This window comes from Strongylocentrotus purpuratus, unplaced genomic scaffold (assembly GCF_000002235.5).
Source record: "Strongylocentrotus purpuratus isolate Spur 01 unplaced genomic scaffold, Spur_5.0 spur5_scaffold_18, whole genome shotgun sequence".
NCBI classification, from domain to species: Eukaryota; Metazoa; Echinodermata; class Echinoidea; order Camarodonta; family Strongylocentrotidae; genus Strongylocentrotus; species Strongylocentrotus purpuratus.
The window spans coordinates 30,722,616-30,743,792 of NW_022145603.1; the positions used below are offsets into that span (position 1 = coordinate 30,722,616).

General features: G+C 34.8%; 1 protein-coding gene across 1 annotated transcript; it reads right to left on the reverse strand.

Annotated features, from left to right (window-relative positions):
* Window positions 1–49: 49 nt before the first annotated feature.
* LOC115925271 lies at window positions 50–20,783 on the reverse strand. Its single transcript, XM_030988919.1, has 5 exons — window positions 20,740–20,783; window positions 18,709–18,835; window positions 14,705–14,875; window positions 160–290; window positions 50–71 (listed from the first exon to the last, which is right to left on the reverse strand). The coding sequence occupies exons 1-5, from the start codon at window positions 20,781–20,783 to the stop codon at window positions 50–52; spliced, it is 495 nt and encodes a 164-aa protein (XP_030844779.1).
* Between the last annotated feature and the right edge of the window lie 394 nt (window positions 20,784–21,177).

Consider the following 21,177-nt stretch of genomic DNA (forward strand, 5'->3'; position numbering starts at 1 on the left):
CGTTGTTGTTCTAACCACCGTTGTTGTTGTTCTTGTTGTCGTTGTTGTTCTAACCACCATCGTTGTTGTTGCTGTCGTTGTTGTTCTAACCACCGTTGTTGTTGTTCTTGTTGTCGTTGTTGTTCTAACCACCGTTGTTGTTGTCGTTGTTTTTCTAACCACCGTTGTTGTTGTTGTTGTTGTCGTTGTTCTAACCACCATTGTTGTTGTTGTAGTTGCTGTCGTTGTTGTTTTCTTACTGACCACTCCTGTAGCATGCTGATATGCTCCTTTTCCCTGAAGTAAGGATTCTGACATGACAAGTGCACACAGATATTTAGAGAAAAAAGGAAATAAATAAAATTTGATTGCCTGCAAAAGGAGGGTAAAGGAGACAAGGGATTAGGAATGTATAGAATCGGTCAGCCTCATCCATTTCCCCCTATAAACACACTTTTATTTTCTTAGAAACACCTTTTTTTTGGCTGTACATGTCGATCATGTAGAGCTAATAAACAATACCATTACAATTCATTAGATATTATTATTCATTAGATACTTCAAATTGAACAGCTGTATTGTGAGGGGGCGATGATGTACAAATCAAGAGGAAAACAATTTTATGACTTGTGTGGTTTCTTGAACAGAAGGAGTTTCAAACTTTTTTAGAAATTATTTTCTGTCATCAGGGTGTAGCTAACCACCCCTCTCAATGACACAGGATTAATAAGATTGCATCAGCTTATGTACATTCATTGATAACTTTTCCTGTGACCTGTAACATCTGACCCCATGAACTCATACGCTTTTCGTTTAATATTAAAGTGGATTTACATACTAGGTCCGATTTTTGTTAAATCATCACAGTTATGAGATATTTTCTGGATTGTTTCCACTGTTAAGATCCTATAATCCTTCACATTCATGACCTCTTACACTCGAAATATAATCAGTCCACCATGGTATGCTTATAAATATTTGTTCAAGATTAGCTTAAATTGCTTCAATACTTTAAAAGTTAACACTGAAACAAAATATTTGTATCTTCTTTTTTTTTTGGTATTAAAAAAAAGATAAATGAATTTCTGTTTTGTTTTGTTTGGTTTGAATTGCTTCAATCCTTTTCAAGTTAACATGGTAAAACAATATTTTTTTGCAAATTTGTTGTACTTTCAAACTTTTTTGATGACTTTGTGACTATTGACGTTTCCCCTCTGTCACGATTAAATCAGTCATCCTTGTATAGTACTTCATTAAATTTTGGTTTGTATTGCTTTAATACCGTCCAAGTCATCACGGTAATGGAATATTATCTGTATTTTAAACATCTTTTTTAGTCTGAGACCTTTAACATTTCACTTGTTCTACACACAATCAAATCAGTTCATCCATGAATGCTCATACTCTATCAAAGTTTGCCTCCATCCATCACCTTCAGTGACAGAGGCATACCAAACAATTAAAGGCATGTACCTTGGGATTTCATTTGTTCTACTTTGTTTTTACAAACACTATTCATTAAAGCACATCTGCACTAGTTTGGCCAGGGGGATTAGACCTCCCTGCAAGATCACTGACAGGTCATGGTTATCTCATCAAATCAGTTCTCAATCAAGATAAGATCTAGATGGAACTTTGACTGTGTGAAGTTGAAAATGATGCCTCCGCCATAGAGCCATTTCACATACCAAAACACAAGCAATTTTTCAAATTCAAGTTTAGTTGTAATCCATTAACAGGTTGTCAGAATATCGTGAGTACAAGCTATTTTTCATATACATGTATGACTCTTTTATCTTTGACCTCATGACCCTAAAATTGTATCTGTTTATTAGCTTTGCAATATACATACATGACGTAAGTTTGATGGTAATCCCTCCATCGGTTCTTGACATAATGCGATCACAAGCTATTTTTGGATATATAATGAGTCTCATGACCTTTGACCTCATGACCCCAAAATATAATCAGTTCATTGGCTCAGCAAGATACATACATGTCCTGCGTTTGATTATAATCTGTCCATCGGTTCTATTGATGTGATCACGACCTATTTATGCATACATAATGAGCCATGTGACCTTTGACCTTTAACTTAGTGACCCCCAAATCTAATCAATTTATTGGCTTTGGAAGATACATACATGAGCTAAGTTTGGCAGGAATCCATTGCTCAGTTCTTGAGATAATGCAATCACAAACTATTATTGCATACATAATGAGCACTGTGACCTTTGACTTTGACCTTGTGACCCCAAAATCTAATCAATTCATAAGCTCTGCAAGATACATACATGATCTAAGTTTGGCAGGAATCCAATCGGTTCTTGAGATAACGTGATCACGAGAACGGGACGTACGGACGGACAACCCGAAAACATAATTACTTCGTAACAGAAGCATAACAAAGGGGATCATGGGGGATCATGGGGGACCAACAGGCACCGATTATGCATTGTTTGCTATATAGAGGGCATGAGTAGCTATAAGTAGTGCATTGGGGCTTTAATATTGGGTTCCCAACAAAATTTTATTTCGCTCGTTCTCTTTGTCTATCTCACCCTAAACTCTCCAAGCTTATTCACGCCACGTGATGAAACCACCAATTCGATAAACTGAACAGACTCAAGGTCTAGTTAAAATTGGAAAAAAAGGAAAGGATATTTTGGGGAGTTCAAATATTCATGTACACAATATTTTATACTTGAAGTATACATTTCTCATGCTTATGTAAATTCATATTTAATTCTATAATTCCTGAAGAGTAGTTACTCAATAGATTTTTTGTATTGATTCACAACCCCAATTTTTCTTCTCCTTTATTTTTGCCCAATTTCGTCATGGTTGTTTTTTAAATCTATAAATGGACGAGTCTGGCTTTCAAAACTCCTACACAAAATCCTTACTTTGCTAGTTACACAACTGTGTGAAAATTGATGAAGAACAGCATAAGTGCTACTTCATTCATGTATGTTTCTACTGCCTGAGCACTGACTTTTCTTATTACCTGTGAGGATGCAGCCAAGGATTTTAGTTCAGTGAAGAAATCATCAGGTAAATATTCATTTTCTTTGATCTCTAAGGTTGTAAGGCAGGGTAGAGAGCAGAGAAACTTGGCAAGCTGCTTGGAAGCTGACTGACTTAGTAATCCACCTTGCCTGGCATTATACCTACATAAATCCAGGTTGACCGTTTGGATCTGTAGGGATAGAAAATCAATTGGCAGCAGCCATGTACATGTAGCATACGCATTATTACATGTATGCATCATTGATATTGAAATGACAAGAACTATGGGGTGAATTTTGATAATTCAGTTTAATCATCACAGTAATAAGTATCTGGGGGGATTTCAACAACTTTCAAGATCCTATGATCTCATGATAATCCACATTCATGACCTCTTACACCCGAGATCTAAACAGTCCATACATACTTCTTACAAGTTTAGCTTCAATGCTTTTAAGTTAACGCTGACACACGAAATGTTCTAGCATTTTGAGGGTTAAAAGAAAAAGATTCATGACTTCCTATCTATTTCTTAGCTTTAACCTGTTCTCTCTTACAAACGTAATATAATCACCTCATCTTAATCTGCTCATACATACTTCATCCAAGTTTGATTTGTATTGCTTGAATTCTTTCCAAGTTACCGCGGTAATGAAATATTTAAACACTTTCATGACGCTGTGACCTGTAAAATGTAACCTCTTTTACCCAAAATCTTATCAGTTCATCCTCGCATGCTCATACATACTCCATTAAAAGTTTGGTTAAAATCCTGAAGGTATTGCAGTAAAGAAATGCGGGACCGACTGACAAGCCAAAAGGAATGTAATACCTCCATGTATCATCAGCTTTGGTGACGCAGCCAAAAAAAAACGAAAAAGGCAATTACCTCAACTTTATTTTGTTCTGCTTCTTTTTTACCAACACTATTCATCAATGTAATAGGTTGCCAACAAAAAATGTCACTCTTCTCTCTCTATATCTCACCCTCTACTCTCCAAGCTATAGCTCACGCCACGTGATAAAAACATTGATTCGATAAACTGAACAGACTCATAGTCTAGTTAAAATTGAAAAAAGGATAGGATTATTTGGGGAATTCACATTTTTATGTACACAATATTTAATTCATAGAGTATGCTAAGTTCTCATGCTAATGTATTTCATATACAATTCTATGATTCCTGAGTAATAGTTACTCAATATATATATTTTTTAATTGATTCATAACCTCCGATGATTCTTCTCCTTTATTTCTTGCCCGATTTCATCCTGGTTATAAATGGACGAGTCTGGCTTTCAAAACTCCTGCACACATTTTGTTTACTTTGCTGGTTATACTACTGTGTGAAAATTGATGAAGAGCAGCAAAGGTGCTTCTACATCCATGCATGTTTCTACTGCCTAAGCACTGACTTTTCTTGTTACCTGTGAGGATGCAGCCAAGGAAGCTAGTTCAGTGAAGAAATCATCAGGTAAATATTCATTTTCTTTGATCTCTAAGGTTGTAAGGCAGGGTAGAGAGCAGAGAAACTTGGCAAGCTGCTTGGAAGCTGACTGACTTAGTAATCCACCTTGCCTGGCATTATACCTACATAAATCCAGGTTGACCGTTTGGATCTGTAGGGATAGAAAATCAATTGGCAGCAGCCATGTACATGTAGCATACACATTATTACATGTATGCATCATTGATATTGAAATGACAAGAACTATGGGGTGAATTTTGATAATTCAGTTTAATCATCACAGTAATGAGTATCTGGGGGGATTTCAACAACTTTCAAGATCCTATGATCTCATGATAATCCACATTCATGACCTCTTACACCCGAGATCTAAACAGTCCATACATACTTCTTACAAGTTTAGCTTCAATGCTTTTAAGTTAACGCTGACACACGAAATGTTCTAGCATTTTGAGGGTTAAAAGAAAAAGATTCATGACTTCCTATCTATTTCTTAGCTTTAACCTGTTCTCTCTTACAAACGTAATATAATCACCTCATCTTAATCTGCTCATACATACTTCATCCAAGTTTGATTTGTATTGCTTGAATTCTTTCCAAGTTACCGCGGTAATGAAATATTTAAACACTTTCATGACGCTGTGACCTGTAAAATGTAACCTCTTTTACCCAAAATCTTATCAGTTCATCCTCGCATGCTCATACATACTCCATTAAAAGTTTGGTTAAAATCCTGAAGGTATTGCAGTAAAGAAATGCGGGACCGACTGACAAGCCAAAAGGAATGTAATACCTCCATGTATCATCAGCTTTGGTGACGCAGCCAAAAAAAACGAAAAAGGCAATTACCTCAACTTTATTTTGTTCTGCTTCTTTTTTACCAACACTATTCATCAATGTAATAGGTTGCCAACAAAAAATGTCACTCTTCTCTCTCTATATCTCACCCTCTACTCTCCAAGCTATAGCTCACGCCACGTGATAAAAACATTGATTCGATAAACTGAACAGACTCATAGTCTAGTTAAAATTGAAAAAAGGATAGGATTATTTGGGGAATTCACATTTTTATGTACACAATATTTAATTCATAGAGTATGCTAAGTTCTCATGCTAATGTATTTCATATACAATTCTATGATTCCTGAGTAATAGTTACTCAATATATATATTTTTTAATTGATTCATAACCTCAATGATTCTTCTCCTTTATTTCTTGCCCGATTTCATCCTGGTTATAAATGGACGAGTCTGGCTTTCAAAACTCCTGCACAGGGGCGGCCGAGCGACTTCAAAAGTGGGGGGGGCACCAACAAAAAAGGGCACTTTCTGGAAAAAAGGGGCACCTACATTGGGAAATCTCAAAGCGAAAATATACCATTTTTTAGACATTGGTATATACCCCTACATTGTGATTACATTATTAGAGATGATTTCATTATTTGTTTCTCTTCATACATCATACAATATAGCGCTTAAGCATCATACTGCACAGTTGGGTGTGATGTCTGAATATGCATTTACGAGCGAGCGAAGCGAGCGAGAAAATTTTTAAAGATCTGTGAGGTCGCAGTGCGAAGAATTACATCTTATAAAGAGGAAAAAGCCAATCGTGATGGGGTTATAAGCACATTCTCATAACGGAAGACTGAAAAGACCTTTGATTAGTAACATAATTATATCATCTTTAAATGTGAGCGAGCGCAGCGAGCGAACTTTGGGGGAAATTGCTCTTAGTCGCTTTAAATAAGGGGCACGTTAAATGATTACATGAAAAGGGGGCAATTATCGAAAGGGATAAGAAAAGGAGCACGTGTCAAAGTACAAAGGATAATTATAAGAGGTGAAAATGAGGCATTTTTTCACCTGAAAAGAGGCACTTACCAGTGATGAAAAAGAGGCGTTTACGAAAATGGGAAATAGGCATTTGTTGACGGAAAAGGGGCACCCATCAGATTTTTATAGGGGCATTTATAAGAGGTGAAAAGGAGGTAGGTCCCTTATTAGAAAAGAAAAGGGGCACGTATCATTATTAAAAGGGGAATTATCAGAGGTGAAAAGGGACACTGACCAGATATGAAAAGGGGCACTCATGAAAATGTAAAAGGGGCACTTATAATAAAGGAAAATGTGCATTTGTGGAATGAGAAGGGGGCACCGTTCAGATTTTTAAAAGGGGCAGTTATGAGAAGGAGAGGGAGCTCTTTCTTTTTAATGGGGGCACTTATCATAAGGAAAAGGGGCACTTATTAGAAAGGGAAAGGGGTAGTTATGAGAAGGGGAAGGAGCTCTCTCTTTTTAATTGGGGCACTTATCATAAGGAAAAGGGGCACTTATTAGAAAATAAAAGGGGCACATGTTAAAATGAAAGGTGTGCTCGTCCGAGTTTTAAAAAGGGGTAGTTATTAAAAGGAGAAGGGGCACTTCTTACAAAGGAAAAAAGGGGCAGTTGTCAAAGTAAAAGGAGCACCTCTCAGTTTGGAATAGGGCAATTATCAGAGGTGAAGGGGGCACTTATCAAAAGTGAAAAGGGGCACTTCTCGTACCTGAAAAGAGGCACTTACTAGAGATTAAAAATGGCACTTATTCAAGATAATGTCAAGATTTATGAGAATGGAAAATGGACACTTATTGCAAAGAAAAATGGGAACATGTCGAAGGAAAAGAGGCACGTTTCAAAAATAAAAAGGGCACTCGTCAGAGGTGAAAATGGGGAAGTGGCACGTTTACTAAGTAATAGGGGCACTTGTCAAAGTAAAAGGGGCACTTTTCCTATGTAAAAGGGGCACTTCTTACAAAATAAAAGGGGCACTTTTCCTATGTAAAAAGGGGCACTTTTGGGGTATCTGAAAAAGTGGGGGGGCACTGTGCCCCCCCTGCCCCCCCGGGAGAACCGCCTCTGCTCCTGCACACATTTTGTTTACTTTGCTGGTTATACTACTGTGTGAAAATTGATGAAGAGCAGCAAAGGTGCTTCTACATCCATGCATGTTTCTACTGCCTAAGCACTGACTTTTCTTGTTACCTGTGAGGATGCAGCCAAGGAAGCTAGTTCAGTGAAGAAATCATCAGGTAAATATTCATTTTCTTTTATCTCTAAGGTTGTAAGGCAGGGTAGAGAGCAGAGAAACTTGGCTAGCTGCTTGGATGTTGACTGAATTTGGACTAGCAAGTGATAATTCCAATTGAAATGCAGGTTGACTGTTTGGATCTGTAGGGATAGTAAATCAATTGGCATCAGTCATGTTCATGCAGCATATATAATATCACACGTATGCATCACTGATAATACATACAATTTTCAGTGGATAAACAACACAAGATAGCTGTAAAGGTGAAGAAGACAAAACTGCAGAGAGGGAATTATAAGTTCTCATGACTTTAATATATTTCGCTTTATTTCCATACCTAGATTAGCTATGTGGTAGGCATCCCCAGATATTTTTTTCAGGGGGAAGGTTGTTGATTGATAGAATTGAGATTTTACAAATGAATGGCATATGCATCGATCATAAAGCATAACATTGGGAAAATAGGGGAAACCATTTTGATAACCTGTACTCTCACATTAAGCATTCAGGTACTGGTTTTTTTTAACTATGACCAAATACCTAAATGGCCCTTTGAGAGCCTGAAACTTTCCAAAGATAAAGAATTAGAAATCAGTAACAACTTTTTCTTGTAGCATGGACCTAGGTTAACCTCCCATAGCTTAACGAAAAATTTTCATCGTTGCTTTATGCGCATGAGATATCCCTGAACAGCAAATTGTTTACGGAATTTTGTAACAAAATTGACATGCCATTTTGGTCGGAGCTGAAAAAAATATATAGCCACAAACAATATGTTTTTTTTCTATTGATAATTAATGAGCATGAGTGGATCTTAAAGTGACTTAACAGTAATCTGAATCAACTCCCCTATTTTAATGGAAAAGTGCAATTGAAAATGGCGTTTCGGACGTTACATTTTCCGTAAACAATGTAGACCCTCATTTAACCCACTAGAACAACAAATTAATAAGATTGTATATGGTTTGAGTGAGTTTATAAGTTGCTCCAAGTGATTATATTAAAAGAAAATATAATTTAATTATAGTAGCGCTTATATTAGAAATATACTCAAAATTTAAAAAAAGTTGTCTCATTTTCCGTAAACAGTTTTGTAACGTCCGAAACAATTTTCAAGTTGAAGTAGCAGAAAATATATGAACAGCAGGATATATCTATCATAACATTTTGTTAACATCTCATGGCAGCTACCCACCAAAACAAAGAAATTTGCAATACATTACTACAATACTATTTTATAGTTAAAACCAATTTTCTGTTAACAGTTGTAACGTCCGAAACAAATGTAACGTCCGAAACCAAAAATACCAATAAAATGATAATAATCCATATTTTAAGGTATCTAGAGTGAATAAATCATTATGAAATAAGTTATTATAAGTCTTAACACAAGTCAAAACACAAATCAGGTCTTTCAAATCCATTAATTTGTTGTAATCACAAGAATGGTGTTTCGGACGTTACACAATTATATTGTTAACACAAAGTCGACAAATTTCACCTAATTTTCGATCATATCTGCAAGTTACCATTTCACAATGGACACTCCTGTTAAAAACACTATTTTGATGATTTTATTCAGATTTAAATATAAAAATGTGTAGAAATATGATGCCAAAAATCAAATAATCCATAAAATTTTCTGCAAAATTGACTTATAAAACATAAAATATTGAAGCCACACTTTGTGATGCAAGGCATAGCTGGCTGCTTCAGTATATCCTTAATTGTAATTTATCAGAAAAAATCTCAACAAAAGTGACTTGTAACAAATATTCAGCCACTTTAACAGCACTTTCTGGTATGCTGTTAGCACGTTTCGGACGTTACATTAAACTGTTAACAGACATTTTCATACTTTAACTAGTTCAAATGAGGGGCAATGATAGATGTGAGAATAGCAAATTTCATTTTTTCAACCTCTCCTTTTGCTATTTACATTGGTGTGTGTTTGCAAATCATGAGGTTTTCATTTTTATAGAGGTTGTTCAAAATGATGTCATATAACCAAAGATTGTATGGTCAATTTACACTATCTGGTAGGTTACAAAAATCAAAATCACCCACTTAAGCAATACCCAGTGTGCATGGTCATGACATGGACATGATACAGGTATATGAAGTTGATAAAATCAAGCAAATTAAAATGTTTTTCTAAAAATTTATAAGAAATATGTATTTTCATCTGAAAATACATTTTTAAAAGGGCACTCAGTACATGTAACTAATCTATGTAGAAAGGATTGCTACTGCCATTATCCAAAACTGGAATTGGCATTTACGCTTAATAATGATAACAATTTATCAAGCAGATTTATGAAATTGGCCTGCACACTACATGACACACTCATTGGTTGCATACATGTACAATTGATGAGCACAAAGGCTTCCATTATAAAACAATAATCAGTAATCAGTATCCGATACCTATTATAGAAACTTGTACAACATAATGTTGACATAGATGTAGATCTGCCAAATTTCCAAATGACAAGAAAATGGATTACCCATTCGTGGGGGTAATTAAAGCATGAACATGAAAATAAGGTGTAGCCTCTTCAAAATTAATGAATTCATAATTTTTTCCTTTCATTGGATGAATTACCCTCAAATGTACTAGCCTTATGTACAAATACTTTTCAAATACTTGACCCTCATAACAAAATGTACATGTTAATGATCATTTCATGATCCTAAAGATATAGTATCTTCCTCAAATTTATGCAAAAATATCGGGATGTACAATGAATTAGGATTTCCATATTTCTTATTACTTAAATGGCTGGGGATACTTTTGTATACTTTTATTTGTTAAAAGTATTTTTGTAATGTTTTGCTTACACTGTACACACTGTACATGTATGTGATAGTGATATTATTGAATGACACACTACATGAATCTAGTTTAAGGCAAAGTACAAAGCAAGCCGATTAAACATCTATGTTGTAAAGTTTGAAGAAATTGATGATCTGATTGAAATGTTCACATCTTGTAACATCCGAAACAAACTATAGCATATATTGTACACTGTTGTTCATAACCTGCAAAAGAGAGTATGTTTGTATAAAGTGAAATTTCTAGGAGTTGTGATGACTACAATTGCTATTAGATCCATATTTCTCTTTGTTAGATCACATAAGCATTTTTAACTACACGTTCCTGAAATGAACAGTTTACCTTACATAAATTGAGTAGTCGATGAAGACAAACTAGGTATATGTGCAAAACTATTTAAAACTGCACAAGTTTTTCAATACATGTTAAAGAAATATTTTTCTGCAAACAATTAATGTAACTTAGGTCAATAATACCTAAAGAAAAGCAATTAACTTGAATAAAGTTATGGTGTTAAAGTTGATACTCTAAGACAATCCCAAATACTGAGATAATAACATAAATAGAAAGCTTTTAACCTCCATAATAACATCAAATGGTGTCCACCCGACAAAACAAGTTTAGAATAATGAATTTATTCGAGTAAACTCTACCAAAATATCTAAGTCTGAAACCCGGAAGTGCACGTAGAGTCGGGCCTCTATCCGTGACGTCACGAACGGGAGTCGTGGGCTCAGTGAGAGTGAATGGCAGTGATATCCCTACGTAAATGCTATCCTGTCAGAGCTTAGATTTGTTGTTGTTACGGAGTATATTTGATGGATTTTCTGTTTTCATTTGAATGAAGAATAACGAAGCAACATTTTCCAGTCGCTGATTTCTTTTTATATCCTCATATTCACCTATTTGGTAGAGATTTAAGACGAGTTTACTGCTTAGGAATTAAAGTTAAATCGTGCACTTATGAATAGGCGGATGCATTATATTGTCATCAGATGTACATGAGCAGTTTTGTAAAACGAATATGTCTAGAACTATGATAGTACTTATCATAGATGTGTGTGACTGCCTCAAAAAGGATACAGTACCAGTTAAACATTTTATGTTGTAAAATATCAAACTTGAACGAGATCATGCAAGCGCGCTTCCTCTATAATATTTTGGCGAGTGATGCGGCTCTTGCATGAACGTTCGTGGAGCGAGCAGAATCGGGAGGTAAGACCAAGCCGCTGCTCTAGGCGCTGCTTGCTTGTGATGGAACGTACGTGCGCTAGTTATATGTTTATCGGCAATTGCAAGAGAATGAAAGCGACGTTGCCAGCTAAGAAAAACAACTAACAAAGACTTGCTCCTGACAACCGGTGTCAGAATTGGTAGATGAAGGATGTTCAGGGCCAAGGAAGGCGAAAGACATGGGAAAAAGGAAGAAGAAACCATCGGGAGATCGCTGTAGTGTATGGTAATGAACTGTGCATGGGTAGACAGCTACTGTTTACTCCGTGCCTGGGCCGATTTCAACACCAAAACAAAAATTACATGGTGAAAATATCGACTAATAGCACATCGTTGGTATGTATATGTCATAATTTTTAAAAGGGGAATCGATATTAATACTATGAAATACTAGGGGAAGGTAAAGAATTGTACATAGAATTATGATTTATTAGACTTTTCAGCCTTTGAAACAAAAATATGCAGAAAATCGTATCACTCTGCACATGTTTGCTATGGAACATCCGGGTACGTGAATATACTCTCTCCCGGACGTGAGGTCATAAATAGTAGACCAGCGTCGTGACTGATTTTCTATGCAAAGAGAGGCGGATATTTTAGACATTTCAATTTAGGATTTCGAGTAGACAGAATTTTTTGTGATATACTAAGTAATTGAAAAACTTAAAAATAACATATACTTGCCGTAGGTAACAAATTAAGGGACATTTATTTGCTTAGAGTATCAACTTTAACAGTGTGTAACGTCCGAAACACCAGTGGTGTGACATATGAAAATTATTAGGCAATGCACTGGTTCCCCAATTTTTTGGGATGTATTTAACTTATATCATCAGTTGTTATAATAAAATAAATTTGAACTAAGAAAAAAGCATTTTACCTATTGAAATAAAAACTTGTTATTGTCAAAACCCTAATTTGGAGCTATTTTTCACTTTCAAGGGACACAAAATCTGTATTTTTCAAGATAGAAACTCAAAAATTTGCATGAATAATCTCTGAAACATATTCTTAAAGACCAACATATTTGTTGGTGAAGTTAATAGCAAATGAGTTTTATATCACAGTTATTAGATATGCTATAGTTCACAATAAAATTGTAAAAACTCAAAGTATTCATATCTGGTGAACAAATAAAAAGATAGATTAAGGTCCAAAATTTGCATTTCTCAAAAATATGAATAGTCCTGATCCTAAAAATACATGTTTGAAGTGAGTAAACATGATTTCATTTCAGACCCTATTTTGGACACATTTGGTATATGTTAAAAAACCAGTGCATTCATTTAATCGCAGCAGAAGATCCAGAATTTTGAAAGGGGGGGGGGGGGAGGGGGGCGGAAAAAGATATCTGGTGAGCAAGAAGATAGGTGAGAAAAAATAGTAATGGGGCAGTAGCATGTTGTATTGGAGAAAATTAAGAACCTTTACGAAGCTACATGTAGAAATTCATCAATCATATTGGAGAAAGCATGGATTTTACAAACTGTCATTATCAGTGTATCCTCAGGCACTGAAAATGTGATTGTACCAAAACATCGTTCAAAACTACGAGAGCACAAAAATATGACAACTACTAAAAATTACTTAAAAGCAGATACATAAATTGAAAAAAGAATTCAATAGTCGTCCAGGAAATGCCACAGAAAAGGTGATTTTCGAGGAGTTACTGGGTATATTTTATCGAAAGGGGAGTGCTGCACATATATAATCACTATGCTTGAATCCATTGTTATACTGTTTTTACCGTAGAGGGCAGGAGAGTGGATTCTAGCCTTGTTATCAAAATAAACAATATATGTGCACGTACCTCGTAGCGGGCCCATACATTCCGATAAAAATGTACCTATACTTTTCTGGATAAAGTTTACTTTGTTGAAGTTATGTATGGTAAATTGGAGTAGTTGTTGTCTTTCCAATTGTGCTCTCGTAGTTTTGAATGATTCCTTGGTCAGATCGCGTATATTTGTATGAGTTTGTTCCGGCATGCATTACAGCTACGGTGATGAAGTGTACTGCACATTCCTTCCGGGGCTAGTCCGAACTTGCCTTACAACAACGATTAGTATTGAATCTTGTTGTGATAACTGGGCAATTATCAGCTCTTTAATAAAAGAAGCATGCCGTGTTTAGAACAAGAGAAAAATATTTATTTTGTCTTGAATTATTTTTTTTTCTTTTCTTAGAAAGCCGTTTTATTTTTCCAACATTATTGTTTTTTAGCCTCATTTATTAATTATGCATGAATCAAAATGGCGGCTCGCATGTTCTCTTTCTATTTTTGCCCGAGTTTCTTAACTTTCAGAGGCATGATAATGGTACTAAACATTACCAAACATGGATAAGAAACAACTTCATATGAGAAGTTCCGATATCCACCAAGGTATGCATGTATATTTAAAGGTATTTTGCTTCTATAATTAGTCAAATTTAAGCAATAGGAACATTTAGATTCAACAACGGGACTAAATCTATCACTTTTTAGACGGTGACTTTTTAATCTATAAGTTTCAAATTTGAGCGGGTTCCCGAATTAAAAATATACCCAAAATTCCCAGCCCTAGCCCGTGTAAAAGTAGCCAGAAAATTGATGACATTTACATGTATATGTAGGCCTACTTCTTACCTGGAATCTCAGTACAAAGAAAAAGAATAATATGTCAACAAATAATTCACATCTCCTCAGTTTTGCATTGCATTTGTCATTTCATTGAGGAAATGATGCAGTTATTGGAACAGTACGTAGAACAGTGTATAGGGGAAAATTAATTTCAAATCTTTCATATGAAACTAGAAATTCATCAAACTACTGAAAGCATATAGATTTACAAATGTCAGCGTTATTAGTTAGTGTAAGACACACTATTGAATACATATTGGATTCAATCAAGATAATGCTTCACTTGTACTACACTAGTACTAGCCCATCTACTGTTTTTTTTTCTTCACCTGATTTGTGAAATAACAATTTTACACTCATGGAAAAGTATATAGAATATTTACAATAATTTGTTTGTATTCCTTTCACACAACTTCAGGTTAAAAAAAAAATAATAATAATATTTGCATCTTTTGTTTTTCTGCATTAAAACAAATGTATATTTTACCTGAGATGAAGAAGCTTGGTCAGCAATTTCTTTGTAGAAATCATCATGAAAGGAACATGAGTTAATCGTCAGGTCTGTCAAATGAGACAGGAGACTGAGAAACTTCCCCAGATAGCCAGATGATGATTGATCGTCATGTAGGTACAAGTAACTAATGATAAACTTCTGAATCTGTGGAAATTCAAATGAATGTCATACATAAAATGGTATAGCATGAAATGGGGAAAATTATAGCATTCATTAAAGCATTCACATACTCACAGCAGATGATCCAGAATGCTGCCAACCTTGTGCGACCAAAATAAGTAACCATGATGGCAAAAAAAGCAATTTCAAGCAAAAAAAAAAAAAAGGATTCATTAAAACGAAACTAACAACCGCGTGCGACACAATTCCAATGCAGAAATGTCCATTCCATTCCTCACGCTGCTTTTTCTATATTAGGACCTATAGTTTCTTTACAAGTAGGAATGTTTTATCTTGGTACTATCGGCGTTTCATTCTTTTTGATAATTTTTTTCTCTTCAAGTATGTTTTCAAGTATGTTTTTAACCTTACTTTTCTATTGAATGTGTGATCAAAATAAAATTTTAGTGCAATTGTTTGATGAGCGGTATGTAAACAAAAAAAGAGTATTTTATGAAGACAAAACGTGTTAATTCCGGGAAAAATGTAATGGTTCGCAGCTCTGTTTTCAAGTTATCGCGGTATAAAGAGATCTTTTCTCATATTTTGTGTACTTTTAAACATTGTTTGTGCATATTTCTGACTATTGATGTTTTGTTTGTATAATCAAATCAGTTCATACTTCATCTAAGTTTGGTTAAAATCCATGTAATTTTCTCAAGTTATATAGCGGTAACAAAAAGCGGGACCGACGGACAAGCCAAAAATATATGTAATGCCTCCATGCATCACCTTCAGTGACAGAGGTATACAAACAAAAAAGGCAAGTACCTTGGGGTTTCATTTGTTCTACTTTGTTTTTACCAATTCATTAAAGCCCGTCTGCAATAGTTTGGCCAGGGGGATTAGACCTCCCTGCAAGGTCAAAAACAGAAGTTTATCTCATCAAATCAGCTTTCAATTAAGATAAGAAAAAGGGGATCATGGGGGACCAACATGCACCGATTAGACATTGTTTGCTATCTAGGGGCGCAAGTAGCTATAAGTAGTGCAGTGGGGCTTTAACATTGGGTTGCCAACAAAAGTTTATTTCGCTCGTTCTCTCTTTCTATCTCACCCTGAACTCTCCAAGCTAACTCACGTCACGTGATAAAACTACCAATTCGATAAAATGAACAGACTTAAGGTCTAGTTAAAATTGGAAAAAGGATAGGATATTTTGGGGAATTCAAATTTTCATGGACACAATATTTCATACATGAAGTGAAGTATAAGTTCTCATGCTTATGTAAATTCGTATCTAATTCTATAATTCCTGAAGAGTAGTTACTCAATAGATTTTTTTTTTTTAATTGATTCACAACTGCAATGTTTCTTTTCCTCTATTTCTTGCCCGATTTCATCCTGGTTGTTTTTTTAAAACTATAAATGGACGAGTCTGGCTTTCAAAACTTCTACACAAAATCTTTTACTTTGCTTGTTATATACTACTGTGTGAACATTGATGAAGAGCAGCGAAAGTGCTTCTACATCCATGCATGTTTCTACTGCCTGAGAACTGACTTTTCTTATTAACTGTGAGGATGCAGCCAAGGAAGCTAGTTCAGTGAAGAAAACATTAGGTAAATATTCATTGTCTTTGATCTCTAAGGTTGTAAGGCAGGGTAGAGAGCAGAGAAACTTGGCTAGCTGCTTGGATGCTGACTGACTTTGGACTGGCAAGTCATCAATCACATTGAAATCCAGGTTGACTGTTTGGATCTGCAGGGATAGTTAATCAATTGGCATCAGTCATGTTCATGCAGCATACATAATATCACATCTATGCATCACTGATAATACATACAATCTTCAGTGGATAACAAACAAGATAGCCGTAAAGGTGAAGAAGACAAAACTGCAGAGAGGGAATTATAAGTTCTCATGATCTTTATATGTTTCACTTTATTTCCATACCTAGATTAGCTTAAGTGTGTTGATTGATAGAATTGAAATTTTACAAATGAATGGCATATGCATCGATCATGAAGCATAACATTGGAAAAAGAGGGGAAACCATTATGATAACCTGTACTCTCACATTAAGCATTCATTTAATCGCAGCAGAAGATCCAGAATTTTGAAGGGAGGGGGGGGGGGCGGAAAAAGATATCTGGTGAGCAAGAAAATAGGTGAGAAAAAATTGTAATGGGGCAGTAGCATATTGTATTGGAGAAAATTAAGAACCTTTACGAAGCTACATGTAGAAATTCATCAATCATATTGGAGAAAGCATGGATTTTACAAACTGTGTCATTATCAGTGTATCCTCAGGCACTGAAAATGTGATTGTACCAAAACATCGTTCAAAATGACGAGAGCACAAAAATATGACAACTACTAAAAATTACTTTAAAACAGATACATAAATTGGAAAAAGAATTCAATAGTCGTCCAGGAAATGCCACAGAAATAGTGATTTTCGACGAGTTACTGGGTATGCTGCACATATATAATCACTATGCTTGAATCCATTGTTATACTGTTTTTTACCGTAGAGGGCAGGAGAGTGGATTCTAGCCTTGTTATCAAAATAAACAATATATGTGCACGTACCTCGTAGCGGGCCCATACATTCCGATAAAAATGTACCTATACTTCTCTAGATAAGTATTGTTTTCTTTGTTGAAGTTATGTATGGTAATTTGGAGTAGTTGTTGTCTTTCCAATTGTGCTCTCGAAGTTTTGAATGATTTCTTGGTAAGATCGCGTATATTTGTATGAGTTTGTTCCGGCATGCATTACAGCTACGGTGATGAAGTGTACTACACATTCCTTCCGGGGCTAGTCCGAACTTGCCTTACAACAACGATTAGCATTGAATCTTGTTGTGATAACTGGGTAATTATCAGCTCATTAAAAGAAGCATGCCGTTTTTAGAATAAGAGAAAAATATTTATTTAGTCTTGAATTATTATTATTATTATTATTTTTTAGAAAGCCGTTTTATTATTCCAACATTAATGTTTTTTAGCCTCATTTATTAATTCTGCATGAATCAAAATGGCGGCTCGCATGTTCTCTTTTTTTTTTTGCCCGAGTTTTTTAACTTTCAGAGGCATGATAATGGTACTAAACATTACTAAACATGGATAAGAAACAACTTCATATAAGATGCATGTTTATTTAAAGGTATTTTGCTTCTATAATTAGTCAAATTTAAGCAATAGAAGCATTTAGATACAACAACGGGACTAAATCCAGCCCTTTTTAGACGGTGACATTTTAATCTATAAGTTTCAAATTTGAGCGGGTTCCCGAATTAAAAATATACCCAAAATTCCCAGCCCTAGCCCGTGTAAAAGTAGCCAGAAAATTGATGACATTTACATGTATATGTAGGCCTACTTCTTACCTGGAATCTCAGTACAAAGAAAAAGAATAATATGTCAACAAATAATTCACATCTCCTCAGTTTTGCATTGCATTTGTCATTTCATTGAGGAAATGATGCAGTTATTGGAACAGTACGTAGAACAGTGTATAGGGGAAAATTAATTTCAAATCTTTCATATGAAACTAGAAATTCATCAAACTAGTGAAAGCATATAGATTTACAAATGCCAGCGTTATTAGTTAGTGTATGACACACTACTGAATACATATTGGATTCAATCAAGATAATGCTTCACTTGTACTATACTTGTACTAGCCCATCTACTGTTTTTTTTTTCTTCACCTGATTTGTGAAATAACAATTTACACTCATGGAAAAGTATATAGAATATTTACAACAATTTGTTTGTATTCCTTTCACACAACTTCAGGTTTTAAAAAAAATATATAATAATAATATTTGCATCTTTTGTTTTTCTGCATTAAAAAAATGTATATTTTACCTGAGATGAAGAAGCTCGATCAGCAATCTCTTTGTAGAAATCATCATGAAAGTCACATGAGTTAATCTCGAGGTCTGTCAGATGAGGCAGGAGACTGAGAAACTTCCCAGACAGAAGGATGATTGGTCTTCATGTAGGCACAAGTCGTAAATGATACACTTCTGAATCTGTGGAAATTCAAATGAATGGCATACATAAATCATGAAGCATGAAATGGGGACAATTGTAGCGTTCATTCAAGCATTCACATACTCACAGCAGATGATCCAGAATTCTGCAGTTTGGGAGATTGGGGGGGGGGGTCAAAAAGAAATTTGATAAGGAAAATGGACTAATTATTTTGTTGATTAGTTTTAATTTCCATATAAAATGTATGTACATATTAACCCACATAATGAACACAGAAAAATATGAAAATTGGCTATAAAATATATGGCTGGATAATTGCTCTATTCTGGAGACTGAGAAATTCTGCACACAGCAGGTTGCTGATTTGTCATCCTGTATTTCTAGAAGGAGACTTTCTTTTTTTTCATTTTTTGATTGAATAAAGAGTAACTCTTCCAGACAACAGAATGCTGATAAAGCAAGATAACCAACAGTCTTTTTCAAGACTACACCAACAGTCCTTTTCAGGACTACACACCCTAAGAGCATTTTTTTCTTTTTTTTGTGTCCCAAAATTTAAACATTTGGCCGATCGATATTTTGTTTCGTTGGGGCGGGGGGGGGGGGGGGGAGGGGGGGGGTTCCTCTAAAACGCACATATAACAAAATGTTGATGACAACTCCTCAAATATCACTTTTTCTGTGGCTTTTTCTGAATAATTTTGAGTAGTTGTTGTCTTTCCAATTGTGCTCTTGTAGTTTTGAATGATTTCTTGGTAAGATCACATATATTTGTTTGGGTTTTTTTCGACATGCATTACAGCTACGGTAATGAAGTGTACTGCACATTCCTTCCGTGGCTTATCCGAACTTGCCTTACAACAGCGATTAGTATTGAATCTTGTTGTGATAACTAGGTAATTATCAGCTCTTAAAAGAAGCATACTGTGTTTGGAATAAGAGAAAAAAAAAAATTTGTCTTGAATAATAATAATTATTATTATATTTTAGAAAGCCGTTTTATTATTCCAACATTAATGTTTTTTAGCCTGATTTATTATTCTGCATGAATCTAAATGGCGGCTCGCATGTTCTCTTTCTATTTTTGCCCCAGTTTTTTAAATTTCAGAGGCATGATAATGGTACTAAACATTACCAAACATGGATAAGAAATATTATGAGATATTCCGATATCCACCAAGGTATGCATGTATATTTAAAGGTATTTTGCTTCTATAATTAGTCAAATTTAAGCAATAGGAACATTTAGATACAACAACGGGACTAAATCTAGCACTTTTTAGACGGTGACTTTTTAATCTATAAGTTTCAAATTAAAGCGGGTTCCCGAATTAAAAATATACCCAAAATTCCCAGCCCTAGCCCGTGGAAAAGTAGCCAGAAAATTGATGACATTTACATGTATATGTAGGCCAACTTCTTACCTGGAATCTCGGAACAAAGAAAAATAATAATATGTCAACAAATAATTCACATCTCCTCAGTTTTACATTGCATTTGTCATTTTATTGAGGAAATGATGCAGTTATTGGAACAGTACGTAGAACATTGTATAGGGGAACATTAATTTCAAATCTTTCATATGAAACTAGAAATTCATCAAATTAGTGAAAGCATATAGATTTACAAATGTCAGCGTTATTAGTTAGTGTAAGACACATTACTGAATACATATTTGATTAAATCAAGATAATGCTTCACTTGTACTACACTAGTACTAGCCCATCTACTGTTTATTTTTCTTCACCTGATTTGTGAAATAACAATTTTACATTCTTGGAAAAGTATATAGAATATTTACAACAATTTGTTTGTATTCCTTTCACACAACTTCAGGTTTAAAAAAAATAAAAAAATATTTGCATCTTTTGTTTTTCTGCATTAAAAAAATGTATATTTTACCTGAGATGAAGAAGCTCGATCAGCAATCTCCTTGTAGAAATCATCATGAAAGAAACATTTGAAAATCTTCAGGTCTGTCAGATGAGACAGGAGACTGAGAAACTTCCCCAGACAGTAGGATGATGAATGATAGCCATTTGGGTACAATTCGTAAATGATACACTTCTGAATCTGTGGAAATTCAAATGAATGGCATACATAAATCATGAAGCATGAAATGGGGACAATTGTAGCGTTCATTCAAGCATTCACATACTCACAGCAGATGATCCAGAATTCTGCAGTTTGGGAGATTGGGGGGGGGGGGGGGGTCTCAAAAGAAATTTGATAAAGAAAATGGACTAATTATTTTGTTGATTAGTTTTAATTTCCATATAAAATGTATGTACATATTAACCCACATAATGAACACAGAAAAATATAAAAATCGGCTATAAA